Here is a 26,926-nt window from a genome sequence, read left to right on the forward strand (position 1 = left end):
TTCACAGGCTTCCACATTCAGTTTCCAATTCAAGAAAAAGAAAAAAATCTCATTTGCCTACTTTTATGCTGATATCTCCATATTACTGCCAACCCAAATTCAAGAATAAGAAAAATATAAGTGTTGATTTTTCTCTTCTTGGAACATCCCTAAATAAGCAAACGTTAGGATGTTGACCCAACAGGAAGAAGAAAAGGATGTAACTCACCGGGTTATCTTTTATTACACAAGATGTCCACCCGGGTAGTACCTCTTCTTCTATCTCTGACCACACAAATGAATTTCCAAAGATGTCCCCATGCATGCACTCAAAGCACATCTCCACTTGATAGCCATTATTCAGCAACAGGCGCAGCATCACCTCATCATTGAGGGCATACTGAATGGCACTGGGGAAACGCGTGTCATTCACATGCATAAAGTAACAATTGACGTTAGCTCCATGGGAGAGAAGCAGCCGGACAATTTCATGGTTATTGGCCCTCACTGCCACAAGCAGACAGTTGAGGGGGTCTAGGTTTGGGTCTGCACCTGCAGCCAGCAGGACTTCGGTGCACTGGATGTCATTGTTAGAAACGGCAAAATACAGCGCTGTCTTCCGCTCATCATCATAGCTCCCAGAAATGTGGTCCGCAAGTGGGGTATTGACATCAAAGCCATTTTCAATAAGCAGTTCGAGGCACTGCACATTTTGTCCATCTGCTGCTGAGTGAATTGGTGTTAGCCCACTTTTCCGAATTGCATTTTTGGATGTTACTGGGATAAGATACTTCAGTGCACTAAAGGAAAAAAAGTCAAATATCCACATGGCATGAAAAAAAATGAACAGCTTAAATAAACCAGCTTCCTCACTAGACAAGTAAATGCAGTTTATTTACTTTCTTTTATTTTCTCTAGATAACGCCATACAAAAACATGTTACATTTAACCTTTGTCCATTGGCTGATAACTTAGTTTAGTATAATTTAGTTTTGTTTTTAGTTTCCCATTCTTAATATTCCTGGGGAATATCCTATGCTTCCTGGGGATGTCCTATGTTTGGTCCTAGAATTGTGATTCCTCGGAAAACCTCCCCATCTTCCAATTCTTTCCAGAACAAGCATTCTTTTATAAACAACCAAAGCTACTTAATGGGAAAAATATAAAAGAAAGATAGGTGTATCTGATGCCATAGAAGAATGCTTCATAATCTTGACCATGAGAATCATGGAGTCACAGAAAGTGACCTTGGACATTGCTCAGTTCAAACCCTCATTTAACAGAAGGGCAACAGGAAGTCCACAGAGGTGAAATGACTTGTCCAAGGTCACACAGTTGGATGGGGAGCAAGGACGAGAGCTTAGGCTTTTAAATTCTCATTCCTTACTTCTCTTTCACTGCTTCCTGAGTAGTGTGTGCTTCAGCAGTGGCCATGCACATCTTGCCAGCTTCCATATAACTTGCAATTGAATTATCAGCCACAAAAAAGAGTCTTCATTATTCTATCAATTTATATCAGTCCAATGGAGATAACTCACCAAGCCTCTGTTTCTAAGAACCTGTGATAAACAGTTGTGAATTTCACACTTGACAGAACAACTAGACATGCAGGAGAGCCACAGGCAAGGATAATTTGATCTCTTGTGCCTAATTCAGAGCTACCATGTGTGAATTTATGAACGCTGGGAGTAAATCCAGGTAAACTTTAACAACATGTCACTTAGCGTCAATTAGGTGACACTGGCCACTTAACTTGGCCAATGTGGCCACTGAAAGCGATAAAGCCTAATGATTTCAAAGTTTTTATGAACTTATAAAATATATTCAATTGCTTAAAAGCGTCCTCTTACGGTAGGTAGTTCAATATAGTGATTATAAACTTCTGTTGATGTGTTGATTATGGCACATGTTGTGATTTAAAAATCTATCCAAACTTTTTTTTTAAATAAAGAAATCTGAACTTATAATGAAACTTTTCTATTCAAGGATAAACTTGACATTGTATAGTAATATCTGTTGGTATTAGTAAAAATTGGAGTAATACTGGTAATATGTCACAAAATCCTTTGCCCGAGGCAGAAGTTTCAGAAACCCTGTAGCCTTTTGTTAAACACATTGGAAAAAGAACCAAAATGAAACAGAAAGGCATATTTGGGTGGCTTGTGCAGAGTGCTGAATTATAACTTACTTTCCTCCAGAAGAGACAGTTTTTATTACAAAAATAGCATAAGTTCGGGGCACCTAGGTGGCTCAGTGGGTTAAAGCCTCTACCTTCGGCTCAGGTCATGATCCCGGGGTCCTGGGATCGAGCCCCACATCAGGCTCTCTGCTCAGCAGGGAGCCTGCTCCCCACCCCTGCCTACTTGTGATCTCTGCCGGTCAAATAAATAAATAAAATCTTTAAAAAAAAAAAAAGGTAGTGTGAATTCAATGTGGAAATTTCATGAAATACGGGAAAATAAAAAGCAAGGGAAAAGAATCAGACAGATATTTCCATTCGTCCCTTTTCTTTTCAGATTTTGGGAAGTATTATATAGATAGACTTGAGATTTGACTGTATATACAAGCTTGTATTTTTTCAACTGAAAATGTCATATTATGATTTATTACTCACAGATAGTGTCCCTCGTAGGCAGCTCTGTGTATTGGAAGATGCCCCGCTCTGTTGGGTACATTTCCACTTCCTCCATATTCCAGCAGGAGGGAAATGCAGTCGGGATTGCCCCCTCCTGCTGCCTCGAACAACACTGACGCGCCATCATCTGCCAGAGCAAAGACGTCACCACCTGGCAATATAAACCACATGGCATGGTGAGAACTGGAGTTATCGTGAAATTGTCAAGACAGTGCCCTTAAAAATAAGGTGTTCTTTTCCTTTCTGGCTAGGACTTAAAAGTATAGGATTAAGAACATCTGTGTTCTTGGTATTTTCAATAAACAATTATGTGTGCATGTTTTGTTTCATTAGAGAATCTTTGCATCGCAACAATGTCCAGGAAATCAATAAGTCAGTTTACCTTGTAGACAAATGCTCACAGGGAAAGGGTAGTTAGCTTTTTAATTAAAAGACAATGTTAACACTCTATTTCATTTCAACAACTGTCCTCCTCTAGGTGCTGTGTGTGACCCAGTGGAAGGTCCTAAAATGAATAAATAAGACTACCTGAAGCTGCTCAGGGGGAAAGTGAAACAAAATATCATCAAAGAACACAAGCTGTGTGACATTCAAGTGACATCAGGACTAGGAGCCATGATGTAGAAGGAAGTCTGTGTTTGAATTCTGGCGCTACAGCTGACTGGGAGGGCCTGGGCTAGCTACTTCTATGAACATCCACCCCTCATCTGTAAACTAGAGTGATGCTGTTTACTTCATAGGGCCCAGATGACAATTCAATGTGGTTGCAGGAGCGGGGCTGCAAAAATGTTAACCTTTTCTCCAGAGAGGAACCTTGAGGGAGCATATGGCCCCAGCATTTATTTTCACTGGGGAAACTGAGGACCAGAAGTTTTACCAAGGCTAGGGTTGGACCCCAAGGAAGTGGTAGAAGCCAGTTTAAGAATTTAGTGTCTTGGGGCGCCTGGGTGGCTCAGTGGGTTAAAGCCTCTGCCTTCGGCTCATGTAGTGTTCCCAGGGTCCTGGGATCGAGCCCCACATCGGGCTCTCTGCTCAGCAGGGAGCCTGCTTCCTCCTCTCTCTCTCTGCCTTCCTCTCTGCCCACTTGTGATCTCTCTCTGTCAAATAAATAAATTTTTTAAAAAATCTTTAAAAAAACACACAAGGTGGGAGATTGGAGTAGATCCTGAACCAAAAAAAAAAAAAAAAAAGAATTTGGTGTCTTAAAAAAAAAGAATTTGGTCTCTTAATTCTTGGTTCTGCTCTTGGAGGGCTCAAAGGAGGGCAACATCACAACCTGTTGGGAGAATCAAGAAAGGCTTTAGGGAGGAGGCGTCTCAAGAGAGTGAGTTATGTTGGAGAATATTCCAGATGAGGGGAAGGGCCTGGAGCAAGGCCAGACAGAGGGAATGTGGGTATATTCTGGAATCCTGCTGGTCTCGTGCAGCTGGGGTACAGGACACATGTTGAGCGTAGTGAGGGACAGACCCAGAAAAACAATTTGGGATGAAGCAGTGGGGCTCTGTGTGTGACTCCCGAGAGTTTTCTGAGTGCACTGTTGTAGCTGTCTGTCCCAGGGGACAACTGAGTGGCAACATGTCCCGTGGATTCTCTGACGGGGGGCCGTAAACGGGCAGCATGGTGAGGAAAGGACTGCCCTGGTCCAGGGAAGATGCGGGGAGCCTGCCCAGTATGAAACCAACGGGGCTGTCACGGTACCAGCAGGAGGGAGAGACACTGTGGGACTCCGCAACTGACTGGATTTGGAAAGGAAGGCGATGGAGGGCGTAGAACTAAATCTAGGCACTCAGTCCTGGTTGAGAGTGATTATTATGTCAAAAGCGTGAAAGAAGAGGAACTCTGCTTTGGAGAAGCTAAGTGTGGGGCGCTGGCGAGCTGTGTCTGTGAGGCTGGGCCATCTCTAGAGAGAGTAGCCAGGGTGACCACGCAGACTGGTAAGTCGGGATGTAGAGGGTGTAACTGAGTCGCAGAACATGGGGCTTTCAAGGGGGCTCCGGGGGGGCTGGGTGGGGGGGGCTGGGTACCAAAGCCTACTCCCCAGTTACACCCAGGAGAGGAAGGGAAGCCAAGGAGGGATGGAGAGAAGGAAGTCGAGAGACAGGAGAATCATCAAGAACGTGTGATTCCTTTTCCCGTACCTCTGTGGATGAGGTGTTCCAACACATCGCAGTGACCATACTCGGCAGCAACCCCCAGCGGCGTGACGCCAAATCCGTCTCTCAGGTGGACATTGCCTCCGTGGTTCAGCAGCAGAGCTATGATGTCTTTGCGGCCTTGTTTGGCCGCTTCGTGCATCGCCGACCATCGCTTGACGCAGGGCTGGTCAAGGCTGGTGTTGTGTTTCAGCAGAGTGAACACCATGTCGTAGGAGCCCTTTTTCACAGCTGGAAGATGATTTTAAAAAAGAATATTAACAGTAGGCATATGAATCTGGATTCTTCAGATGGTATGAAACTAACTACAAAATTTAGTATGAAAATAGATATTCACTATTCCCTTTTCTTCTACAGGAGGATACTGTAGTTTTTATTCCCTTCTATTTCTCATACCCAGGATGATGTTGCCTTCTAAGACCCTGGCCTGAGGTGGGGTAAGAGTTTCGTGGAATATAGGGCACTTCCCTAAAATAGGATGTTGTGCATACTCTTTCTAAAATTTAGAGAATGAAAATAAATGAAATAAAAATAGCCACCACTATGGGTTGAATAAATTAAATAATGTATGGAAATGCTTAGTGTGTACTAGGAGCTCAATAAATTACAACTGTTATTATTAATCTAATTTCATCACTTCTAGAATCCTGGTGCCCCATGTGTAAATGTTTATTAAGTCCCCTCCCCACCCCCGAGAACGATTTTTTGTTTTGTTTTCCTCCACTAAACAAAGCATCGAGTATTAAATGAACTTCCCTTTCCCGTGATCTTAATGGGGGGTTAGCAATGAGAATGCTCTTGGGATTTTGGAGGGTAAGAGAGAGCAAGAGAGAGCAGGGGGAAGACTCCTAAGCAGGTCCCGTGCCCAGAGCGAGCCCCCACGCCGGGGCTCAATCTCACGACCTTGGATCACAACCTGAGTTGAAATCAAGAATCGGTGGCTTAACCCCCAGAGTTCCCTAGGCACCCCAGCAATGAGAATGTTAAGAATCTAGATACATCTGTTGTAAACAGGTGAAGTAGAGGACAACGGATGTCCTGCAGTGTAAAAAGAGATCCACTAGATCAGACGTGTCTCTGCCGTTTCTGAGAAACTTACAGTTAAAAGCTCGCCCCTCCCCCCACTTGGAGTTATTAAGAGACTGTCCCACTTTAGATATAAATAATCCTGGAAGATGTAATATCTTTTTCTCTTATCATTAAGTAAAATCTTTTTTTAAAGATGCATTTATGATAGAGAGTGCGCGCTTTCGCACGCATGCTCTCACGCAGACGCACGCACACGCACGCGCACGCACGCACGTGCACGAGTGAGGGGGAGGGGAGGGTCAGAGGGACAGACTTCAAGCAGGCACCGCGCTGATGCAGGGCTAGTTCAGGGCTCCCGCGCCGGAACGTGAGATAAGCAATGACCTGAGCTGAATCCAAGGGTCAGGCGCTCCACCCACTGAGGCACCCAAGCGTCGCAGTAAGTAAAATGTTAGTAAGACACAGAAGGACGAGGGCTACTCCCTGCTAATGGAGGTAAATACAGTTTCATTCATTCATTCACTCGTTCAGCTCCTGCGCTCTGGCTGTATGAAAGGTGCACTGTTGCCTTACACTGTGGAGGGCAGGACAAAGACAGACTTGGTTCTCACTCATGGAATTTATAGTCTAGGGAAGAAGCCTATAATGTCTTTTATTTGAAGAGAGACTCAGAGTCCAGGTCTTTACCGGGAAAGGCAGGAGGAGATGGGGGGCCACGTAGAACATCCTGGGGAGCAAGCGGGCAGAATCCAGAAAGCATCAAAGGCCAAGGCGAGGGAAAGAGCTCCCGCAGGAGGACGAAGACTAGGTCTGCCTACTTCATTCGGAGGCAGGCAAGCCATCACTGTGGTGAGATTTCACGTTTTCTCCCGCTCACTAAGTAGAGTCTGTTGATAAATGCCTTCCTCTGAATTGCCCACCTGCCACTGGCAGCTCTAATTAGAGTGAATGACCTCATCCTAGCTGGTGTCATTGCAGAGAAAAACATCAATAAGTGAAATGAACTAAGACATATGTGTCCTCATTTATCTTCTTGCTCCTATTGCATTTTTTTTTGAAAAAAAAAAAAAGCATTAGAATAATGAATCTCTTCCATCATAATCTATTTTCCTTTTGTTTGACTCAGAAACCATGTTGATTAGAGATATTAGTCTTTCATCATGAAAATAATATCACATATAGGCCACAACTTAAAATAATGTTAAAAATAAAAACTTACATGCCATTTTACCTGTTTTGGAACTACGAATATATTTACTTCCTGTAGAAATAATAATGCAAACCACAGGGAATCCCTCCCAACCTAACCCGTGAAGACATTCTTAATCAATAAATGGCTGAAATAATGAAAACTAATAAGGCACACAGTATTTGTGTAATGTAACTAAGTAAAATAAAACTTGAATAACTTACACAGTAAAAATAAATATGTATCTACATATCTTCAAAAATAATGCTTACGAAAACCAAACTTCAGTGGAAGAGTTAGGGAATTAGAGACTTTTGTTTACATTATAGGCACTTTTGAACACTTTATAGTTTGCTGGCACTTTTCCTTTTTATTCTAAATTTCTGTCATTTTCTTTCTTTCTCTGGTATATATGTTTTACTCATGTAATTGTCTTATTATCAACACTGACTTATCTTGTGACTCATAAGACATACAAGTAGAGAAGAGACATTTTTCTGAGGTTTCTTGGTAAGGATTGCAGATCGAAAGAGGAGATAGAGGGAAGAGGATGTATATTGATTTGTGAGAAACAAAATGTCTGAAGAATATTACCTGCGCTGTAAATGGCGTAAGGTTGTAGGACAGTTGTGGGCAGTGGAACTGAGATGTGCTCCCTGATTCCCTGGGCTTCCTCTTTTCCCCCGGGGTCCCAGTGGCCAGGACAATCCTGAACTGGAGAAAGGTGACACCAACTTTGGGGGTGGGCAGAGAGGGAATCTGAGTGCAAAATACCCTTAATAAGCATCAGATGATCACAAATTAGATAAGCACTCAGCAAGTAACTGTGTGATAACTCTAATACATCAGAGTACTACAAGGAAGGGCCAGATGGCTGATGGGGAAGAAGAGCCCTGGCAGGACCTAAAGTGATACTTGTTTGGCCATCTAAGGATATTCTATAATAAAGACAAAGAGGATGGCATAGGGCTAAGAAAAATAAAAATGACATCACACAGAAAAATCCAAAATGGCATATTTTTCTCTTACCTCTCCTTTTATAAGTTAATGGACTGTAAATAGCAAATTTCAAAGTAACCTATAGAGTCAAGAGGAAAACTGGGAAGGTGTCATGGATAATCCATTTACCTATAGAACCTAAAAATACTTGACACGGGCTCCACAAAGAAGGTCCTGGAGAAGGTAACCCAAGAAAATATGTGGAGACATAAGTAAACACCTTCAGAAGATTTCCTTCATGAAATTTTTGTCTTCTCCTGATATTACCATTTAGCTTTAAAAAAAAATACGATTTCCCGATGTTCTAATTCTATTTTGGCTCTGATAACTCAGTGGCCAACTTCCTTTCCCACACTTCAGATATTGCTAGAGTAGAGGAAACACATGTACCACTTTGAAATGCGTGTAAATGCTTAATGCTCTGTTAAAAGCATTAAAGAAAAACAGAAGCAAATAAAGCAAAAAGAAATCAAACCAGTGATAATCATGACTTAGTTGTTCCTTAAACACGTGAATTGAGAATAGCAAGTAGAAAATAATTCTACATTTGCAATGTGAGATAGTATATAAACTCTGGAAAAGTGCGTGCGTGCGTGTGTGTGTGTGTGTGTGTGTTTTGCAGAAATCAAATATCTATAGATATCTATAGAACTGTCTAGAGAAACAATAGCACATATGTGGATGTCATTGCAAATACCCCCTGTTATATGTCTTTAAACATTATACAGATCACGTTAATAGTGGTGATACAACCATAGAAACTGCTCAGAATAAGAGTTCTGGTTTACTTCTAAGAAGCACAACGTTATTGTGACAAATTCCAAAGTGACAGGAAATGTTGTCTCTGGTCATTTGTAATTAATCTCATCTCACTTTTGCAAGCAGACTTGCCAATTTTTATTGGTCAACAAAAATAGCAGGAAACACCAACTGAGAGGAAACTGATAAATGTTACCTTGAGGTTTACCATCATTCCTTGTGTCATAGGTGGGAACCCCACTGTAGGTGACCAGTGTTGCATCTATGTGATTAGAATCTGCTGGTGCCTCACTGTTCTGATGTGAACCTGGTGTCTCTCTTTCAAACCCCTTTCTCCCTCTTTCTTCTGGCTACTTACTGCACATGCAACCCTACCTACAAGTGGACCCTTCCTAGAGAATATTCTGCTAATACTGGCACTTCTGGCCTCACAAAGCTCCAAGGTTGGATCCCTCCTTGTTAGTTGGTGCTGAAGGATCTTTCACATTTTACCACTTTGTAGGATTAAAAAACCAAAATCATGGGGGAGATGAGATGAGTGTTAGGGGAGGAGCTCAGGGAATAGAAGATGAGGTCACATAACTTCAATACATAGTGGTTTCCAATATATACTTATTAAATACTTCTTTGTCTCAAATTACAAAAGTTCTAGGAAAAAAAGGTCATTTACCGATCAGAAGGGGTGTCTCTCCTTTGTCATTTTTGGTGTTTGGCCACACTCCCTTCTCTAGTAAAGTTCTTACATTTTCTACCAGACCAGCTTTGACTGCCAGTGTCAAGGGTGTTTCTCCATCTGAGGTCTTGAACTCCCAGAGTGTCTGGTAGGATGCTGAGATGTGAAAATATTGCATTGAGTTAAAAATCTTTGCTTAAAGGATATCACAGAGATCAGAATAATCCAGCATTACTTTGCATTGCACGAAGTCAAACAATGAAAAAGAAAGATTAAAAGACATGATTTAAACTTTATCAAATGACAGTACGTATAAATAGATGAGCATGGACTTGACAGCTAGAAAACCAAAATCTGTGTTTCAGGGGATTGGTTTTCTTTTTAATGGATTGCAAGTTCTTATTTTTTGATAAATTGTAACATAACTCCTTAATCCTTTGTATTGTTCTTGAAATTGCACATGAAATTGGTTTTTCTCGGATGAAATCTGTGAATGGGGGAGTGAAAATGTATTTGAATACTGTCAGAATATGTTAGAAAATACCATGCGTAGGGCATCTAGGTGGCTCAGTGAATTAAGCCTCTGCCTTTGCCTCAGGTCATGATCTCAGGGTCCTGATATCAAGCCCTGCATCAGGCTCTCTGCTCAGCACAGAGCCTGCTTCCCCCCTCCCCACCCCCGCCTGCCTCTCTGCCTACTTGTGACCTCTCTCCCTCTGTCAAATAAATAAAATCTTAAAAAAAAAAAAAGAAAATACCATGTTTAACATTAATACCATGTTAACATGCTTAACATTACCTTCTGTATCTATTTGTCTATCTGCTTAGCTATTTTTTTCTGGCTGGCTGGCTGGACAGTTAATTATCAAGTAGCTATGACTGTCTCTATCCTAGAGCAAAGAATGAGGGAGCAACATTGAAGGTTATTGGAAGATAGGGCACTCACAAGACATTTTAAAAGTTGTCAAGATGTGACAAATACTGTGCTAGAACATCAGAATTATCAAAATTATTATTAATATTAACTCTGGCTCCATTTAACATGATATTTACTAATGTTTACATTAGGAAAAAAATGTAATATAAGCACAAAATATTGTAAATATACTTGTTGTATGATAATGATTTTTTGGAAATTGTTAACTCAAGAGATACTTCCAGATGAAAAATTAAAAACTAACTCCCCAAAGCAAAAACTTTATATTCAAATCAATTAATTCATGATATATATAAACTTTAATTACTTTTAGGTTATAACCACATCTTTGAGCCAACTTCTGTCACTTTCTTAGAAGGATGCAAAGGGTGAACCCTGAACCTCACAAAATGTGCTAATTTCTTTTTTTTTTTTTTAGAGAGGGTGTGGATGCAGGAGTTAGGGGGACAGGGGGAGAGGGAGAGAGGAATCTTAAGCAGGCTCCATGCCCAGTGCAGAGCCTGACATGGGGCTCAATCGCACAACCTTGAGATCTTGACGTGAGCCAAAATCAAGAGTCTGAGGCTTAACTGACCTAGCTACCCAGGTGTCCCATAAAATGTACTAATTTTTATACTCTGAGTATAAAACATGGATATTCTCTTTTTCATATTCCAAATAATCTTTTATTCTACTTTTTCTTTTTGCTTTTTATGTTTGTTGGGAACACTCAAAACTTCTACATTTTTGCTTTGGTTTGGTCAAAGGGATTTTATGTTCTCTTACCATCCAGAACAACTTCAAGTATTTGTTGAATGGGTTGAACAACAGCCTCATGCAATGGAAACCAACCTTTTTCGTCAGCTTCATCCAATGCATATTTATATTTCACATATTCCTGGAGTTCAAGAATGTGACCTAGATTAAACACATGGGCTCGTAACACATCTCTGTCTCAGCAAAGCGAAAGCTCCAACCTGTCCCATCGTAGACATTATACCCATTTACCTTGTTTTATGGCTTCCACAAGTTTTCTGTTTTGATCACTCAGTGGTACAAATCTACTGGAGAAAGAAAAATAAGCCATATTTATCCAAGAGGTGTTATTAAAAAACCCAAACACTTAACTTATATTGAGTTTCTGTACATAATTTTAATAATCGAGATCTATAGGAAATGCACACAACTAGCTTTATCTATTTAAAAAATGTAAGTGTCTAAGAATTACAGTATATTTATGACACACTAGACATAGGCACATTAGTACAGATGACAGAATTCAAGAGTGTAACACTATCTCTGAAATTAGTTCTAAGCAATGAAAATAGAGTCAAGAATTGTAGTCTGAATCAGAAGAGTTGGGTTCAGGCTTCCTGATTTTGTGATCCTGGGGAAGCCAGCTGGCCTCTCTGGGTGGTGACTTCTTCATCTCTAAAATGATGGGACTAAATAGAAAGGTCTCTAAATAGAAAGTTCTTACAATTTTAAAAACTCTATGCTCAATAAAGCTTATTGCTTTGAATTTAATATGCTTAGTTGATCCACACTGATGTTAGAGTCTTTAATCAACTGATGTACGAGTGAAAACGGGCTGAGCATTTACTGAACAAACTCCTAGTCGTTGGCCTAATAGGTCATGGTTTCAACCCTTATGGCAAATCTCTGGTGTGTGTGTTTATTCAAAGGAAACAAGGTATTTCATAACAAATTGATTCAACTCTATTAAGCAGAAACATCTGCTGGCATACTAGGGTTGTGAAAGCCTTCGTAGGAACTCTGTTGGAGATGAGCAAAAAATTAGAGACCCGATTTAAAGGTACTACGTCCATTTTTAAGAATCTCAAAAGCAATAGTTTTATAGCACAGAATCTATTCAAAAGCACTACTAAATTTCAGAATATAGGATTCTAAATACTACAATAGAATGCAAACTAACATTTGTTTTTGTTAGAAGTATAACGTGTGTTGTTCAAGATAGAAAGCTACTTTTTCTGTTTCAGACTCTGTAACTCCTGCTCGGCAGGGAGCCTGCTTCCCCCCCTCTGTCTATGCCTGCCTTTCTGCCTACTTGTGATCTCTCTCTCTCTCTCTCTGTGTCAAGTAAATAAATAAAATCTTAAAAAAAATATTCAAGGCAGACCTCTGTATACTTATCTATATTTTAGTTGTATAAGCCATACTTGCAGATTTGTTCAAATTACTTATTGTCCTTTTAGATTTTATATTAATTTAAAAAAAATAGGCAGTCTTATACAAACAAAGTCAACTAAGAATTTCCCATTTAGGTTATTTCCATCTTCCACAGAAGGTGGGGGTTTATGGAAGATCCTATTATTGAAACCTATGCATAGTGGCCCTTGCAAAGCCATTGAATTCCCTGCCAGGAAAGAAGAGTAAGCATTTTCCTCAAGGAAGACCCAGGAAGTGTCTTTCCTTTTATCTGACAACAAAATGAGTGTCAAAAAGAAATTTTGTTGAGAAGAGTCAACTTGAATCTTACCTTTCAGAATAAAATACAGACTTGCTGGCTTCAATGGCTTCTTGAATACTGAGCTGAATATCATAACTTGTAAGATGGTCTTCATCAGTGTCATCATTAGTATCCATGACTGGATAGAATTTTTGAAAGAAGCCGTTTCTTATTATCAGCAAATGACACAGAACAGTACATACAGTTAATGTGAACAATGCAAAATGAAAAACTAAAATGCATTAATCTTTCCCCATTGAGCAAACATCAAAGCAGTGAACTTTTTAATCCGTATTATATATGAAGCCCATCCTAACTTTTGAAAGCTTTGATTACCTGCCCTTTAAGTGTCTGCTTTTTCTAATTTGGGGCTTTTTTTTTTTTTTCCCATTAATGACTGCAGTTAGGCTTATAAGAACTCATTTTCCCATGCTTCTGACTTACACTAATTTCAGCCCACCAGTTTTGTGAATCACTGCTCTACAGAGCCCATTAGAAGTTTAAAACTCAAACCAGGAAGAAATAAGATGGAGACAGGAATAGAAAGCAGTAAGCCTTTCACATTCCTAACTTTTAATTCTGAATCTGCTGTGTTTGCTTATTTGCTAATTGATTCCTTTCCTCATGTCAGTAATGGTTTGCATGGGCTGCCTTGACATGCAGTTACTCTGTTTGTGTTCAACATCTTCTAAGACTCTACGCTCTTTGAGGGAAGGGCTCTACCTCACTTATCTTTTCACCCCTTACGACCCTAGAAGCTGTGTGGCCCAGAGAACTTCTCAATGAACATTTGTTGAATTAAAATAGAACAGAAAGTCACAAATGCAGTGGCCTAGGCTTGTGCTCAAGAAATTTAACAGAACAAACAGAGAAGACATGGATGAAACTTTAAACAGAAGAAATTGAGAACTGGGGTACATGGGTGGCTCAGTCAGTTAAGTGTCCAACTCTTGATCTCAGCTCAGGTCTCAATTTTGGGGTCATGAGTTCTTAGGGTCATGAGTTCAAGCCCCATGTTGAGCTCTATGCCTAGTGTGGAGCCTACTTAAAAAAAAAAAAAAAAAGGCACTTTGAACTTCAAGCACTGTTCTTCCTGAGAAACTACTGTCTAGTTTCATGTATGAAGTGAGCAAGTTTCAAAATTCCAGAACTTTAAAATACAAGAGAGGGTTAATGTGATTTAAAAAACAAACAAGCAAACATCTATAGGCACTTGGATAATCTCCTTATTGACTGGGTCTGTTGGGTGCAATAGACCACATGGTTTTTCCAGTCCTCAGGGAAATCCACCTCTGTGGACTTGTGCTGGCCGTGGAAAGATCATTTCTGACACGTTGGCAAAAGCACATCCTTAATGCAGTTAGGGATGCTGTAACTGCTACTATAAGGGTAAGTGTGGTGAAGACCACCTTTATTAAGAGAGGTTTGGTTGTGGAACCTGCCAGCAGGTAAATTAACCTGGAAAACAATAAGCAGAATAAAAATGAGATTGTGTTTTCCAAGAAGAGCCAAAAACCAAAGAGGGCTGATTTACATAATTTATTGATGGCTCTTTCAGCTCTCTAATGCACTCACTTATTTCAACCAAATCAGAGCCACCAGAAATAGTGGTGCAGACTGTGCACTACACACGTGTTCCTGGACAAGGAAATCCAGCCAAATCTCCCCTTAACAAGTTGTTAATCTGGTAGAGTGCTACACATGCCCCAAGGAAGCAACATCTTCTCATTTGCACCAAAGTGCTATGGTCTGTGCAAAACATAACACACCAAACTATGGTCTGAACTGACTTGAGCATTTTTCAACAAAAGGAAGTTAAGAAGATGTCTAATCATTTAGTGTTTTGAATAACAATGAGGAGAGATACCTTTTAGCAGCTAGTCTTCCAATCTTATCCCAAAGTGGCAGGGTCTTAGTCTTCGGTTACTCTCCTTCAGAAAAGAGAAGAATACTGTGGCAGTGATGTTCATGTTGCTTCTCGATCTGAACCCTCACCTGGTTATTGTTTGGTCCCATTTTTTATTTTCTGGCTGGTCTGACAGGGAAAGTTGTAAGGTCTGATGGTCTCAGAGCATCATTTGAACAATTGAAATAAGGACCATCTTAACTCCATCCCCAGAGGAGACCAACCCTTCTAGAGAGTCTCCATTCCTTCCCCTGCATAGCTCTGTCCATTAGCAGCCACTTTTCTGAAGAAAAACACAAAAATGTAGACTATTTCTCATTGGCTTATGTCTTCCAAATATCAAATTAAAGGAGTGTCTACTATTGGATCAATTGCTCTCTCTTATTTAGAAAGGAAATTTATGGGGCGCCTGGGTGGCTAAGTCATTAAGCATCTGCCTTTGGCTCAGGTCATGATCCCAGGGTCCTGGGACTGAGCCCCACATTGGGCTCCCTGCTCAACGGAGCCTGCTTCTCCCTCTCCCACTCTGTTCCCTCCCTCATTGTCTCCCTCTCTGTCAAATAAGTAAATCTTAGAGAGGAAATTTCGTAAGTGTAGAAATCAAAATAATCCTGTAACTAGGTTTAATGATCCATATGAAATTGTTTTTGATTAATTGTACTTTATGAGCCAAAGTGTATGATCTATTTGAAATTTTACATAGTGGTGTGTCTTTCCAAGGAGAAAAAAACAAAAACAGTTTTCTGTGGGCAATTTTTAAAACACAGTTGATATTTGCTTTACTACCTCTCACTGTTCAAGTTTAGCTAAGCTCAAATTTTAAGGACGATTCTACACATGCCGATAGCCAGGGTGCCTGACCTGTGGACAGCCTGCACATGAATTTGATGGCATTGTTTTGATTGTATTTTCATTGTTCTGTACCAGTGCCCTCCTATCATCTTGGAACAGAAGAGAGAGAATAGTGGTAATGTTGGGGGACTGCCCCATCAGGGGGCAGACTGAGGAAAGCGCATTTCCTCACACTGTGAGATCTCAGTCTACTCAAAAAGCCAACATGTGTCCTAAGGGTCTCATTCACCAAATAGATTCAAGTAGTAGTTTGTTTTTCTAATTGTTCATTGGTTTATTTCCTATATCCCCGCCCTCCCCCCCCGAATATAAATCAATAAGAGCAGAGAATTAGTCTGTATCTCCAGTGCCTAGAAAAGCTCCATCTCAAGGTTCATGATCTCTAAATGTGTGTTGAATGAATGAGTGAATGAATGAATGAATGAGGTAATGAAAAACCCACTAACATAAGCGGGGTCCCTGCTTTATTCATACAACTGACTGTGGTACTGAGGTATGGAGCCTTTCTTCCAATGAAACAGGTGTGGTGGCCCACTCTGCTTGGCTTCTTTTTTCTCATTTCTGTGCTCTCATATCTTATCCCTCTACCTTCACCAGACCCTCCAGCCCTTCCTCACTCAGGACCCACACCGCCTCAGGCCTGGGTCAAGAAGTTCCTCCTGTGGAAGCCTTTCTACAATGTTCCAGGTCCCCCTGGGCCTTCCTTATCTGGGAACATCTCTTCTATGATATTTTTCCAATTATCTGAATTTACACTCCTTTTGTATTTGCTTGGCCAATTTCTCACACATTTGTGTTTTGTATTCTCACTTAGATGATTAGTTTCCCGAAGGAAGTATCCTACTTTCTTTTTCTTTTCTGTCTTTCTCTGTACTTTCACCGCTAGTCAACTGGGAGCAAGTGGCTGTTCTCAGCAGAAAGAAGTTGTTGACTCCTTACTTTCAGACAAGCCCGGAGTCCTTCAGACAGCACAATTAGATCATGAAGTTTAGCCTGTGGCATTGCTTGCTGCCCTTCTCGCTGGTATCACTGTGGTGATAGGGGGATTGCATGGCCCTGGGATTAGTAATGGGATCCAGAGCCTTTTTACCTATTTAAATCATCAGCTCAGCTCTAACCCTGCTTGAAATTTGGACTTCCAGTACTATAAACTCCTTAGAGAACTGAGTTGATCTGTGGAAAGTTTTGTTTCTGGTTTTTTAGATGTCATTTTAACTACAACCCAGTAGAAAGTTATCTAAGACTTTTAACTCTTTTGTATCCCTAACAACAGCCAGATAGAAATAGTGAGGAAACTCTTAGAAGGTGTAACACCCCTACCTAACACAAGCTTTCTCCAACCTCTCACTCGAAGCTTGGGATGAAATGAAGATCTGTGTGCAGGGCCATTAAAACATCAGACAGACAATCAAAGAGCATCATTGGAATGAAGCCAGCGACATTGAGATGCAATGAGAAGAGCAAGAGGAGGGGCACCTGGGTGGCTCAGTGGGTTGAAGCCTCTGCCTTAAGCTCAGGCCATGATCTCAGGGTCCTGGGATCAAGCCCCGCATTGGGCTTTCTGCTCACTGGGGAGCCTGCTTCCCCCTCCCTCTCTCTGCCTGCTTGTGATCTCTGTCTGTCAAATAAGTAAATAAAATTAAAAAAAAAAAAAGAGCAAGAGGAGAGTTATTTATCTATATCTCAAATTTAAAATGACCAGGACTCAATTCCAACTGAAGGCTGGCAGTAATCTGTTGTTAGCCTTCATGTAAAAATGTTTAATAAAGCACCAATCAGGAATTTGAGAAAAGGCCAAATAATATTGTGACCTCCTTTAAGACCTATTCACAGGGGCTCCACTTCTCAGTCTAGAGAAATTAACTGACCCTTTCTTTTTAAAAAAAAAAAAATTTATTTATTTGATGGAAAGAGAGATTACAAATAGGCAGAGAGGCAAGCAGAGAGAGGAGGAAGCAGGCTCCCCGCTGAGCAGAGAGCCCAATGCGGGGCTCAATCCCAGGACCCTGAGATCATGACCTGAGCCAAAGGCAGAGGCTTAACCCACTGAGCCACCCAGGTGCCCCTAACTGACCCTTTCTAAATAATGGTTTTGCCAGTCTTATTCTGCAGAAGACCACTAGTGAGGTTTATTTGTTACCGATATATAGTGGCTGACAAAATAACTAGAACAATTATGCTGGACAATTAACCTTTTCATTTAAAGCATGGCGTAACCACTGATAGATGAATGGAAGAAGAAGAAGAATGGATAGAGGAACGGTTATATATCATGGAGTATTACACAGCCATCAAAAGGATGAGATCATGCCATTTGCCACAACATGGATGGACCTAGAGCATATTATGCTAAGTGAAATCAGTCAGACTGAGAAAGACAAATACCATGATTTCATTCAAATGTGGAATCTAAAATAACAAATGAGTAAACACAATAGAAACAGGATCAGGTCTATAAGTACAGAGAGCGAACTGATGGTCACCGAAGGGGGAAGTGGAGAGAGAGATATAGGCTTCCAGTTAGGGATGAGTAAGTCATGGGAATAAAAGGCACAGCATAGGGAATAGAGTCAATGAGACTGTGGTGTTGTTGTGTGGTGACAGATGGGAGCTATACTCGCAGGGAGCACAGCATAACATATGGAGTTGTTGAATCGCTATGTTGTTCACCTGGAACTGAGGTAATGCTGTGGGCCAACTATACGCAAAAGAAATTTATACATAAAGAAAAATAAAAGGCTGGTTAACCTTCCTTAAGGTCAAGAACACATTTGATGAAAGCAATGGATTCTCACCCCAGAAGGACACATACCCACCCAAAATTCTCGTGAAACTTTGGGGAATTCATGGATCCTTGGAAAGCCCTGTCACATACCCCAGTAAAAACCCACTGAATTAAGGATTTCTGAATGTTAAGTGTATTATCCAGATATCAGTAATTGGTAGTTTATTTTACAGGTGGGCTGAGTAAAACCATAGGTTTAGATAGTGGGAAAAGGGTAAGTTAGGTGGTCATGTAAGTTTGGGAGTGTCTTTGATAATAAGAAAAAAAAAGCCCAGTGATTATGAACCCACTTTGCATACATTGCTGTGCTTTAAATGCCCCAGTTTTACTTTGTCCGTATTATAGATTCGTTTTGCATAAGTTGAAACTATGGCATTGAGAGGTCAGGAGACCCACCCAGTGTCACAGAACTACTAAGTAGAGCCTGGAGAGAGCACAGGTAACTTCATTTTTAAGGTCTTTCTGAAGCAGCAGGAAAACAATGCACAGTCTGTTGCCCATTAAAGAAAACACTTTGATTCTGCTCTTAACAGCCAGCTCGAAATGACAATAACTTCTAAAAATAAATATTAGCTTCCAGGGACACATAAATCTTTCTCTTTGGTGCCCTGCCATAAGGCTTTGTGTTCCGTAGGATGGTCTGCGATGTCCTAAACTTACCTTCATTCTGTACTTTGAATCTGGGAATCCAAACATTACTGTCTTTACAAAAAGGACCCACATACCAGTGGGGGCCTGACTGAAGTGGTCAGGAGGTTGGGGTGATGTAGCAAGAGATGATGCCGGAGCGAACGTGGGTCCATGACGCCTGTCTGCGTCGGGCTCTCTCAACCCCCTCCAGCCTGTATTCCCTGCTAGTGCTGCACTGTTGATGAGTCTGTGGGTCCTAAATGGGGCCAGCCCTCACAGTTTCCAGAGTGTCCGGTCACTTCCATGCAAGGAAGGCCTTTGTGTCCAGAAATATCACACTGCCCCCGGCACCTGTTACCCCAGTGTCATTCCGTTGCATCAGTGAGAGATAATGTTCTTTACGGCTCATTGTTCCATGTTCTAGTGTCCCTTTGAAAATGCCAGCCATGCTCTATGGGTTCCCAGGGCAGACCTAGGATCTCTGGGGTTAGTTAGTGAAGGTGGCATGGGGTGGAAAAGAGGACAGAGGGTCTAAGACTGAGTCGAGTGGAAAGTGATAAGGGGGAATAAGAGAAGGGGCATACAGTAAAACTTAGATCTCGTCACAGGTTTATACACAGCCCCGATCCAAACCCGGAGGTTCTGCTGTGTGGAATGGGGCACTGTCATACCCTGAGGCAATTTTCTCTTACCTTGAAACTGCTATGGTTTCAAAGTGATGTGTTCACCGCCTGGAGGTCCCAGAGAGAATCATCAGCATTTCTCCTATCAGAGGAATAGCGGTTGTGAAAGAGGATTTCTATGTTTTCTTTTTGTTAAGAAAATACAGTTATTGTATTCAAAGCAAAGTTCATTCTTGCTTTCCTGCATTTTGACCCTTGATATGTGTCATTTTAAAGGCATATCAAAATCAATATGAATAGAACTTTGTTATCACTTTGGTTTTTACTTGGTGGCAACACACTTCTGCTCTTTCAGAATCCTGTGGCACAAAATGGCAAGTCAGACCAATGGCTTCATTAGACTAATTTCGGTAAATCAAGCAGTCAACCAAGAGATTTCCAGGAGTGCTAAAATGCTGTCAGAATTGGGGGTCCAGCCCACAGTTACACAGGTAACTTTTATTTATAAGTATTGTCACAGCAACTCCCTCCACATGGTGTAATCCTATAAATGACAGGGAGAACTAGGCCAGTTCTCCTTCCCTAGTAGAACAACTTACTCTGCTGATAAATTGAACAAAGGTGCATGCACATGTGCGTATACACCCACGCGTGCGCAGGCACACACACACACACACACACACACACAAACAGTTCAAAAAAACGAATGCTGGGGCACTTGGGTGGCTCAGTGGGTTAAAGCATCTGCCTTCGGCTCAGGTCATGATCCTGGGGTCCTGGGATTGAGCCCTGCATTGGGCTCTCTGCTCAGTGGGGAACCTGCTTCCCCTACCCCTTCTCTGCCTGCCTCTCTGCCTACTTGTGATTTCTCTCTGTTGAAAAATGCTACTTTTATGTAGCATTCATAGAGCCACAACTTGACATTTTAGAAAAGATATAAAAAGAGGCAAAATACACTATCAGCTGAAGAAATGAACAATTAAGTAATCAGATACACGCTACTCTTAAAACTAGCAAATTAATAGATTCACCATGTGTTTCCTATGTCATATATCTTTGCAAGTTCACTTCCAGTTTTGGAGCTACATTAACTGAGGCTGAGTTTCTAGGTAAATACACTAGTGATAAGACCTGTCATTTTAGCTTTGCTTATCTCTAGTTTCACAGTACAACATTAGATATTTTTACTCTACTATTGATTTCTATGTCAAATTTCATTACAACAGAGCTATCAGAAGGTGCGTGCTAGTTTGTGAAAATGATACACAGAATAGGAAGAAGCTCTAGAGTCACAAATAGGTGGATTTCTAGAGGAATAGAAACAGAATAGAAAAGAACAGAGCAAGCATGGCCCACAAAAAGGCAACTTATTAATAGATGTGCCCTTATCACAAGCTCCAATGATAATATGATTTTTTTAAAGCCCTATCCTTTGTTTATAATTCTAAGAATCTATCTTATAGAAATAATCAGAGATGTGGACAAAAAAATTATATATGAAAATGTTCATCTCAGCCATATTTAACTGCCAAGACACTAGAAACAATCAAATGTCCAACAAGAAGAAATTTGTGTAAGATATTATAGTATACCTAAGCAATGGAAAACTCTACAGTTACTAAAATCCATATCCTTGAAGAATATTTATTGCCATAGATAAAGTGTCATATATGAGAATGATGTTCACTTAATCAGATATTACTGGCCACTTGGAAGGAACTAAAATTGACTTTATGGAACCAAAGTTTACAAAGCTTTCCAGAAAACTGGCCTGGCATCTGGGTCCCAGGCTGTACCTTGCAGGTGGTGAAATAGGTTACTTCCTGACAGGTCAGGGACCTTGGTGACTTTGGTAAGAGAGAAATTTGCACAAATTTATAGTAGAGCAGATGAAATCTGGTGGAGATAATTTCTTGGCTTGGGGAAATCTGAAAGACTGAAATTTCTGAAAAACAGAAATCTGAAAGACTGACCCATTTACCTGAATCATCCAAGCAAAGGCTTTGATACCAAAGTTATTCTATCTCTCTACGTGAGACCAAAAGTTCATTTTCCACTAATTAGTGAGTTGCAGCTTCCGAGGAAGGTGAGGCCAGTTACAGACCCAAAAATAGCTACATTTAGTTTAGACAGCTGAGTTCTAGGGTAAGTAAAAAAATGTTTTGACTACATTAATTAACTACAATCACAATAAAAATGAAATGCCTCTAGACTTTAATAAAAGCACTGTTTATGTACCATATATGTATGTGAACACACTGCTACAGTATCTGTCTATACTATATGGTATGTGTACAATATCTATACCATATATATGGTATAGACATACTGCTATAGGTACGTGTTCATTTGACATGGCAGCACTTCCTGCCTGGGGCTCAAGTCAAGTCTTTATGCATTTGAATCTCAAACAATAATGAGCCATTGCATTTCTTCATATTTTATTTTGAAATCACATACAGACCACTGATTTCTTTCTGGGAGATAGTTGGGTATAGCAGTTGGAACTTTGTTCAAATACTGCCCTCTGGATTAGCCGCCTCATTATCTGTGTTTGATGTGAATAATCAGCAAACATTACCTAGCATTTTTCTGTAGTTGACCTCCTCTGGAATGAGGAACTAGGATTCTAGAGGTTGTTTGGCAGTTTTAGCTCTATTCCTCACCCTTGAACAGGCGCTCTGTCTGACATACTCCTTATTTCCATCTCCCTCCTTGTCTCTAGAATCACCAGACTTCAGAGTTGACCATTAGATAGCCTCACCTGTAAATTCCATTTACAATATGCCCCACGTGTAATTGTCCAGCCTCAGCCCTCACCACCAAAGTGACAGAAAGGTTATATCCCCACAGAGCCCTTCGTCTTTGGCCAGCTTTAGCAATTAGGAAGACAGTGAAGTTGAATCCTGTCTCCTCAAATCATTATTCTATGATCCTAGTTGTATTCCTCAGGGTCACACTGATAAAATGTTGTTCCTTTGCTACGTGAGGGCCCTTGAATCATTTCCCCAGGAAGGCAGTTACGTCTCCAGTGAGCCTTTTCCTCCTGAGGCAAGACAATTTTTCTTCCTGTGCCATGGGTTCACCTCCCTCTGCCATCTTGATTGCTTTCCTGTAAACACACTTGTTTACCCATTTCTTTCTAAAACTGGCTCTGGACCTTGGGCTCTGATGGGAGCACAATGGCTGTAGTCAGACCAACACATCAAGCAGGTGTGACCACCTCCTTTTCTCTAGATACTATAGATCTGTTAATTTAGCCTAAGCTCAGATGAATTTGGGGGTTATCATGTTACACACTTGATTTGGACCCCTACTGGGCCAAATTGTACATCTCTTATTTTTTCTCATATTATTTTACGCATTTCTGTACAGGACTTTTTATTTAAACCTATTACATTTTGTCTTTTCTTTTTCTTTCTTTCTTTCTTTTTCTTTTTTTTAAGATTTGACCTTTATTCCAGTCTGCTAAGATATAATGTTTTCTCTCCCTTCAAGTATTGTTCTTTTTGCAGATCTATTGCCATGTCTTCTATAGGTCCTTCTGCTCCATTAATAATGATAAATGTTGAACAGAAATTGGCACAGGCCAGAGAGGCCTTCAGGTTGACGCTGATCTATTATTTAGCACTCTTCAAGAAAAGCTGTTTATCCCGTTACAAATCCTCCCAAACACACCACCATCTAGTACTAATGTCTCTTTTTTGATAATGAGACTATCATCAAGAAATGCTCTCAACTACTCTGTTGAAATACAGATGCATAGTGTCTACTACTTTTCCCTTCTCTGCTGAATCTAAAAGTTCAAGGAGGAGTATCGACCCACCAGTTCTTGATGATGATTATTTTTCTTCCTAAGGATTTTCAAACCATCCTATTCATTCATTCAAAAACACGTGTTCAGTGTCCGCTATGTTCCTGGCAGTGCTAGACACAATAGGATCCATGCCCTCAGGGAGTTTGCTGCCTTTAAAAATGCATTCTAGACTTTTCTCCAGAAGCAACATAGGTTTCTCTTCTCCTTTCCAAGGTTTGGCAGGAAGTCAAGCACATAGCACATCCTCAATAAATATTTGTTTTATTGAATTTAATAACTAATACAAGTAACATCCATTGAGTACTTACTGGTGACATACATTATACCAAGTACCTTAGTCAATTTAATTTAATAGACAGTTTCCCCTATTTTACAGATAAGGAAACAGAGGCAGAGTTGTGAGGTAATTTGCCTAAGCTTGCACACCTAGTGAGTGGTGGAGATGTGGATCGAAACCCAGTTTTTTGGCATTAGAGGGCACACAGGCTTAACCGCTCTACTGTAACCAACGATCCAGCTGCTATAACGAAATTAATGAAAAGAGGTCTCATTTCACAACCCAAATATTCATAAGTTTTCTAAAAGAGCTTACACAAACAACCAGCAAGCATATCAAACAATCTAGTAGAAATATAAATATTTTAGGTAAATTTTCATCTGAAAACAAGATATTTATTCCCACAGAAACAACTGAAGTATAAAATTATGATACTTATGATGATAATAAGTCTTCTCAGTGCAAAGCAGAGTTAGGACTTCCTCGTCCACATCCCTGCTATTTCACAGAAATCATTTCATTTTAGATGTAGAAGGTTCTTTAGACGTCATGTGTTCCTTTACGTACCAGATGGGCGATGGGCTCGGGTAAATTCTAAGGGCTGTCCAACCTCAAGATGCTATGATTTATTTTGCAGAAGCAAATTTCCAATTCTACTGAGTTCCTTTTTCTCATCTGAATCAAAAGAACTGAAAGGAATTTTTCAATCTGAACACAAAGCATCCATCTTTTGCTGTAAATGATGAAAAAGCCTTGACAGAAATTCATTTTAATTAGTCACAAAAATCATTTAATTTTTTTCTCAGAAACAAGGGCCTGCTAAGACCCTGCTGAGATTCCATAGTGTGTATACTGATACTTCCTGTAAGCATATGCATCCATAATGTTTTTCTTATGATACTATTATGCTTCATAACTATGCCATGGAATTAATATTCTCTGAACAAACAAAAATAACCCTGCCTTTATTCTCTGATTAGAAAGGCTCTAGAAAGGCAAACCCCCAGGGTGATCAACTGGAAAGAAAGTAATGAGAAGCTACCACAATATGTATTTCCATCCATTTAAAATATTCCCAATATTAAACTACTTAATAAGTGAGTTGGTGAGGTACAGATCAAATATTTCATAATCTCACCTTTTGGAATGATCGTCTTGTCATTCTTATCCAGGGCCTTGCCTTCCTAAACCAGAGGAAGTGCCTTGGAGCCAATGTGTTCCTCTGTGTATCTAAAATTAAGTACCCAGTTGGTGGTTAAATTAAGATCTGACCTTGTACAACTGAAACATAAGCAGTTCCTGGCACACAATAAAGTATTACCCATGACTTCTCTAGACTCTCATCAAAAGAAACATAAGCCCACAGAGGTATAATAAGATTAGCTGTGTCCTGATTGGTTCAAAGAGCACTCATGAAAACAAATGATCTGCCAGCCCAGCTGCCGTGAGGGTTCCTGCTGAGGGAACCAAGCAAAACCACTCTGACAGAATTTTTACCTATCTTAAAAATTAGTTGTTCAAGAGACAAAACTGTCAGTCTTTGAGTCTCTATGTCTCCATATCCAAATCCACTTGTAATCAATTTTAACACACACTATTTCTTGTTCATCTTTTAGACTCACATCAAATCTCATTACATATGATCTTCTTGGTGTATGAATTTACTGCTTTTCATTTAATTTGCATTGAATACCTGCCAGTCTTCTACACGGATGGGGATACAACATTCAGCGACATCTACTCTAATCATGGATTTTTAGGTTAATTATAAAACATATATAGTCTTAAAAAAAAAGTGAGCAGCAGATGTAAAGCAAGCAGAAAAATCAGGATTTTTTTTTTAATTGGGAAGGATTGTTTGTTTCCTATTTAAAACAAACAATAAAGTTGAGTGTCTTACTGATTTTCTAATGAAAATAATCTGCCCTAAGTTTGTTTTGACATGGCTCTCCTTGGATTAGCTCAGGTCACTGTCAGCATTCACAAAGCCATCTGGCTTCTGTCCCTAGCACTCCACTAAAGCAACTCTTCTAAAGGGCGTCAATGCCCTCCTAGTGTCTAAAGACACTGCGTGTATTACTTTTCAGACCGTCTGTTAGATTTCTGCCATTGGTTCCTTCCTTTCTCCTGAACTATCTACTCCCAGGTTTTGGGGAGCACTATAAATAAGCTTTTGTTTTTCTTCTCTCTGACCCATATTTTGGACTCGGTGTCAATGAATAAACACATCAACTGTAGTGAATTTACCAGTTTTACTTCTAAACTTGGAATGCCATAAACATGAAATCAGAGGTCCTAGCTCTTCTTTGTGATAGAAGAGCAGACCCTGAGAAATATTATATATTTATACCACTATTAACTGTATCTTGAAATGGTCAAGTTTGAGGGTTAGAATATGGTATATGTTTTATAACTCTTAATATAATTAGGAATTTTTCAATAAAAATTCTTATAAGAAACAAATGGCATTGTCAAACCCTTTAATTTTTATATAATACTTTGAGATAACAATATTAAAAATTCATATGAAGTCTTAGAGTTCAATGCAATTTATGGGTAAAATCTATACCCACCATTTAAAAATGTGGTTTGGTACATTTCAGGGACATTTCTGCTCTTATACCAATCAATTTATGACTCTTTTATCCATTTATATAATAATTATTATGGATCTCCTTACATCACACAACATTTAAAATAATGCTTAACATAACAGAAAGGACAAAAAAGACAGACTGAGTGCCAAATAAATGAAAACATGTTCCTGATGTCGTAGGCCCATGAACAAGTCTTCTCTTACCACTTATTGTCTCTCTCACCTTAGATTTGCTATTAAATTTTTGAGACTCAATTTATTCACCTGAAATGAGGAATAATAATAATAGTAACCACAATAAGGAAAGTAATAATACAATGACCGCAACACCCACCATTTTTTAGGAGGTGTATTCTTCAAACAGTTAATCTTCTCTACACACGCAATAAAGCATGTCTTGAGTAATTCAAATATTTGAAAGAATGATCTGTTCATATGCTTATAATCATTCCCATATTTGCCTGTTTTAGAAGTTGGCTTTTCCTGTCGATCCTCTCAAAATGGAAACAAAGTGAATCAGATTTCTCAACAGTGGACTTCAGGTTCGCCTGGAAAGGGTGTTTCCAGCAAAGGGTGTGAGCAAGCCGTGAAGAGCTGTTGAACACAACTGCTGTTCTGAGGAAGGCACGTATAATGAT

General features: G+C 40.0%; 1 protein-coding gene across 6 annotated transcripts in view; it reads right to left on the bottom strand.

Moving 5' to 3' along the window:
- Nucleotides 1-24,948, bottom strand: part of ASB15 (ankyrin repeat and SOCS box containing 15) — a 30,246-nt gene extending 5,298 nt beyond the window's left edge. For 2 of the 6 annotated variants that reach the window (XM_032870188.1, XM_032870236.1), the window contains exons 1-9: nucleotides 24,831-24,948; nucleotides 19,668-19,740; nucleotides 12,833-12,941; nucleotides 11,341-11,393; nucleotides 11,119-11,250; nucleotides 9,414-9,572; nucleotides 4,753-4,998; nucleotides 2,594-2,765; nucleotides 209-779 (exon numbers count right to left, since the gene is read on the bottom strand). In XM_032870188.1, coding sequence (XP_032726079.1) covers nucleotides 209-779; nucleotides 2,594-2,765; nucleotides 4,753-4,998; nucleotides 9,414-9,572; nucleotides 11,119-11,250; nucleotides 11,341-11,393; nucleotides 12,833-12,939 — 1,440 coding nt within the window. In that variant the 5' untranslated portion in view covers nucleotides 12,940-12,941; nucleotides 19,668-19,740; nucleotides 24,831-24,948. Of the gene's footprint in view, nucleotides 1-208; nucleotides 780-2,593; nucleotides 2,766-4,752; nucleotides 4,999-9,413; nucleotides 9,573-11,118; nucleotides 11,251-11,340; nucleotides 11,394-12,832; nucleotides 12,971-14,669; nucleotides 14,723-14,797; nucleotides 14,915-19,667; nucleotides 19,741-24,830 lie in introns of those variants that run through there. The other 4 variants (XM_032870228.1, XM_032870221.1, XM_032870199.1 and 1 more) reach the window with 4 other exon arrangements.
- Nucleotides 24,949-26,926: the final 1,978 nt, after the last annotated feature.

The sequence above is a fragment of the Lontra canadensis genome, unplaced genomic scaffold (assembly GCF_010015895.1).
Source record: "Lontra canadensis isolate GAN:19392208 unplaced genomic scaffold, GSC_riverotter_1.0 scaffold2, whole genome shotgun sequence".
Taxonomy (NCBI): Eukaryota; Metazoa; Chordata; class Mammalia; order Carnivora; family Mustelidae; genus Lontra; species Lontra canadensis.